General features: G+C 35.0%; 1 protein-coding gene across 1 annotated transcript; it reads left to right on the top strand.

Moving 5' to 3' along the window:
* The first annotated feature begins 668 nt into the window (after window positions 1-668).
* LOC111907749 (GDSL esterase/lipase At1g71691) lies at window positions 669-2,483 on the top strand. Its single transcript, XM_023903554.3, has 5 exons — window positions 669-1,037; window positions 1,305-1,432; window positions 1,559-1,798; window positions 1,883-2,132; window positions 2,216-2,483. The coding sequence occupies exons 1-5, from the start codon at window positions 725-727 to the stop codon at window positions 2,434-2,436; spliced, it is 1,152 nt and encodes a 383-aa protein (XP_023759322.1). The 5' UTR covers window positions 669-724; the 3' UTR covers window positions 2,437-2,483.
* Window positions 2,484-4,690: the final 2,207 nt, after the last annotated feature.

Here is a 4,690-nt window from a genome sequence, read left to right as displayed (position 1 = left end):
TTGGGTCAAAAGCAGAATAAACCTCCTCCCTAATTTTCTTTCTCAAAACTGGTTTATAGAATTTATAAATTTCACCCTAGACTTTATTATTATTATTATTATTATTATTATTATTATTATTTTCTATGTTTTTATTAATTATGTTTTTTATTTAATTTAGTGTTAACATAAATAAATAAATGTTTTGAAGTGATGATCATTTCCTATGTCTAGTGGGTTGGTGGTGGGTTGGGTGTCAATCTGACGTGGCGTATATGTGGCAGCACTTTTCCGATGGGGTGGGTGTGACCACTCCCTATAGCCTAAGCTTGTATACATAATTACTTGTGCAGTTGCTGAAGTACGCGAGGCATTTTGTATTCAGTTATTTTCTTTTATTTTCTCCGGCAACAACTCTTATGACAGCCATTACCATAATGGCATAGAAAATCGTAAGTCAACGGACTAGTTGCAGAACAGGGGATTGGTTGTGAAAGAGGGCGATGCATGAGTCAACGGACTAGCTGAAGAACATATGGCAGCCATTACCATAATGGCATAGAAAAGAGTAACGTATTTACTGCCGTGTCATAATTTAACAGATGGAAGCATTTACTACTCTCCAACAAACTTACAGGCTCTCTTCTCTATATATGCATGCCCTCCTCTTGTTCAAAAACCCCATTCCACTCTCCCATCTTAGCATAGTCTCTGTAACAAAAAGCATATATACAAACAGATTAACATGGGTGACGAAGAGAAGATTATGTTGAAATTTTGTTGCTTGTTGTGGGTGTTGGTGATTGGCATGTTGAGGAATGTCACGGCACAAGACTACAACGAAGACGAGGGTGGCACGGTAGATGCGTTTGCTCCCGATGCAGTTGGGGGAGGGATGGTTCCCGCGATATTTATATTTGGAGACTCGCTAATTGACAATGGGAACAACAATGATTTGACTTCTTTTGCAAAGGCCAATTATTATCCTTACGGCATTGACTTCAATGGAGGTCCTACTGGTCGATTCTCCAATGGTTACACCATGGTTGATGAAATAGGTCTCTCATTCTCATCTCGCATCTCTACTTCTAAGTTTTTGTGTGTGTGTTTGAATAAATAGGTTACGTACTTTCAAAGGCATGCAACATATCTAATATAATAAAGAACTCAAATTATTCGGAAAATTGCCTAGTTTGACTCACATCGCATATATAGTTGTAGGTTCTTATATTTTAAAGGTGCATGGTAGGTTTGATTTCCATTTTTTTTTTTCAATTCAAACGAAAATGATGGTATATAACATATGCGCATACATATGAATGTAGCGGAATTGCTAGGATTGCCACTAATACCATCCTACTCCCAAGCATCAAGTTCTGGCGATCAAATGGTTAATGGTGTCAATTTTGCTTCTGCGGCCGCTGGAATCCTTGATATTACCGGCCGGAATTTTGTAAGTTTTTGTTTGTAATTACACGTTTGAATGATTGGTGATTAATAAAATATTGGGCAATCTCTGAAATTAAGTGGTACTGGTACATGAAGGATTATTGTTATTTTTTGCTGATTATATATGTAGGTGGATCGCCTCCCATTCAACCAACAGATTAAGAACTTCGAGGACGCATTGGATCAAATAACGGAGCACTTGGGTGCAGTGGATGTGAGTCAGGTGCTCTCTCAAAGCCTGTTCTTTGTTGGAATGGGTAGCAATGACTACCTAAACAACTATCTCATGCCAAATTACCCTACGCGCAACCAATATGACGGCCAACAGTTTGCAGACCTCTTGTCCAAGGAGTACACTAGTCAACTCACTGTAAGATAGTTTGAAATGGAATTCAAATTTCTTTTTCTAGCTAATGGCATTGTTTTTCATCGTAAGTGTGACGTTTTGAATTAGAAACTTTACAATCTTGGAGCCCGGAAATTTGTTTTGGCTGGGATAGGACTGATGGGCTGCATTCCAAGCATCATTGCACAAGGAACGACAGGGAAGTGCTCCGAGGATGTGAACCAGCTTGTTCTCCCATTCAATGCGAACATGAGGACAATGATTAACAACTTAAGCACCAATCTCCCTGGTTCAAAGTTTGTATTCGTTGACGTTCATAATATGTTTCAAGATATACTTTCTAATGCAAAATTTTATGGTAATGCATACGTCACTGGATATTTATCTTCAATATCATATAATTTATAAAATTAGTAAATGTTTCTTGAATCTGTGATGCAGGATTACGTGTGGTGAATAGAGGATGTTGCGGGATAGGTAGAAATAGAGGGCAGATAACATGTTTACCATTCCAAACCCCGTGTCCGAACAGGAGTGAGTATGTGTTTTGGGATGCATTTCACCCAACAGAAGCAGTGAATGTATTGATGGGACAGAAAGCTTTTAGTGGTCCTCCTGATTTTGTTTATCCCATGAACATTCAGCAACTAGCAAACATTTGATGATGTACTAAATAAATCCTCTATGATGAAGATCTATGTTTATTTGATGCTCTATCCATTTTCAGAGTGGAAAGTAAAACATACACACACACATCTCTCTCTCTCACATACAAAACGTCATTACTCACTCCAAATAACAGTCACACCATAGACATTTAGCTACATTTTTTTTTCATTCAAAACGTGACCACATGTCCTGTCACTTTTGATAAATTATGGCCACAACGTTTAATTTTTTTTATAATGAATATTGTTTAGTTTAGTGGCATGTAACAACTTAAACTATAACCATGAACTACTTTTATTCTTAGGTCTTTTTCATTTGTCATGATTTTTCTTACTTTTAAACACACGCATACGACTTTAAACCGTGATTATAAATAAGTTATAGTCAAATGTTTTTACCATGATAATTTTTTATTTTTAGTAGCAAATATAGTCATATGTTTTTTTTGTTTATCGTGTTCGGTCACAAAAAAATTGACTATAAAATAGTTATAGTCACAAAAAAAAATGACGCACAACCTGAGGGCTTCATTAATCCTATCCTAATAGAGTGTGCAAGATTAAGAGGTCTATTTATAGACTCAAACACGCATCACAAAGCTTGAATCTTTTCTTTAATTAAAAGGTCAAAAAAATTGGATTTTTTATAAGTGATGATGAGTCTTGTGTATATGACAAAACCAATTAGAGTAATGTAGTCTTCTTAGTATTGTATGTTGATGACATACTCCTTACAAGAAACGACATTCTAATCTTGAAGAGTATCAAAACTTGGCTTAAGAAATGTTTCACTATGAAGGACCTAGGAGAGACATCTTATATACTAGACATTAGATTCTATAGATATAGATCTAAACATCTAATTAGACTTAAGAATGTTTTGAAAAGATTCAAAATGAAAGATTCTACGAAAAGGTATTTACCTATGCAACATGGCATTAGATTGAGCAGGGATCAATCACCTAGTACGTCTGGGAATAGGGTATCCTCTGAGGAGGATCATGTTGATCCATTCACGAAACCACTATCAAAAGAGAAACATGATGGTCATGTGAGGACCATTAGAATGAGGCTAGATAGTGATTTGATGGAATAATTTAGTTGTTGGTTTGAATATTATGAAACATATAACCAATATGAATTATAATCGTTTTGGTGTAGAAACTCTCTGTAAGTTAAGCTACGCTTACTAGGATTTTAAGTGTAACTTATACCTCTATTCATAGTCGTTATTATGAATGTGTAAATAAGATTTATCAGTAATTCCAGTCATAATGTTAATTGATCTACTTATAGGAAAGGTGACTAGAATGGTCATATTGGCTTGGTTGGTAGATTTCAGAAAGGTTATATGCCAAAATGGTCCAGCCTCCCAACTATCATGTCTGGTTGATCCTTATTTGATAGAACTATAGGTATTCATTGGGATTAGTGACAATCCTACATTTGCAGATTCCCATAGGAGCTAATAAACTATAGTAATATATGTTAATCATCATTGGAGTGCTACTCGTTAGGCAAAGTGCCCGGTTAACTGTTTATCCCATGAGAAATTGTCCAGGTGAGTTCATCTCACTATATTGTATAATCTAGTATGTATCCATTGTATGTTAGGATATAGTTTCATGTAGTATACACTTAAGCAATTAGGCTAGATAGTTGCCTGTAATGTTGGAATATTGCTTGCTCTGTGTGTTAATGTATTATGTAGGATTGAGGGCGGACCAACTTCTTGTTGAAGGCCAATTGAATCAGGGGCTAGCTTTATGCTAAAGGTCAAGGTGTGGACCAACTATATGGTGTAGGTAAAATGGGGCAGACCGGCTATATACTAAAGGCCAAGGGGTGGACCAACTATATGTTGAAGGTCAATATGTGTATGTGTTTTTATATGTTGTGGTATGAAATATTTTGAGGGAATTCACTAAGCATCGACTTACGATAATTGAATAACTGTTTTACAGGTTGTTCATTTGACCGCGGAAAGGCTCACACATGATTTTATCTATATTGAAGCATCAATAAAGTTTTATAAGAGTTCCACTGAAACACTCTTTTATAATTAATCATGTAATAATGGTTGTAATGTTTTGTGTAAGACATATATATTAATAAATAAATAAAAATTGCCTTGGATTTTGGGGACGTTACAATAAAATTGTATAAACATCAATAATAAAAAGTTTTATATATATATATATATATATATATATATATATATATATATATATATATATATATATATATA

Source organism: Lactuca sativa, chromosome 4, assembly GCF_002870075.4.
Source record: "Lactuca sativa cultivar Salinas chromosome 4, Lsat_Salinas_v11, whole genome shotgun sequence".
NCBI lineage: Eukaryota > Viridiplantae > Streptophyta > Magnoliopsida > Asterales > Asteraceae > Lactuca > Lactuca sativa.
The sequence above is the reverse complement of the archived record's forward strand: the minus strand, read 5'-3'. Positions and strand labels throughout refer to the sequence as shown.

Excerpts from the sequence above, each read along its gene's own strand:
- LOC111907749 (XM_023903554.3), top strand. The coding sequence starts at position 725 with ATGGGTGACGAAGAGAAGATTATGTTGAAATTTTGTTGCTTGTTGTGG. Across the intron at positions 1,038-1,304 it reads CACCATGGTTGATGAAATAG|CGGAATTGCTAGGATTGCCA; the intron begins GTCTCTCATTCT and ends ATATGAATGTAG. Across the intron at positions 1,433-1,558 it reads ATATTACCGGCCGGAATTTT|GTGGATCGCCTCCCATTCAA; the intron begins GTAAGTTTTTGT and ends TTATATATGTAG.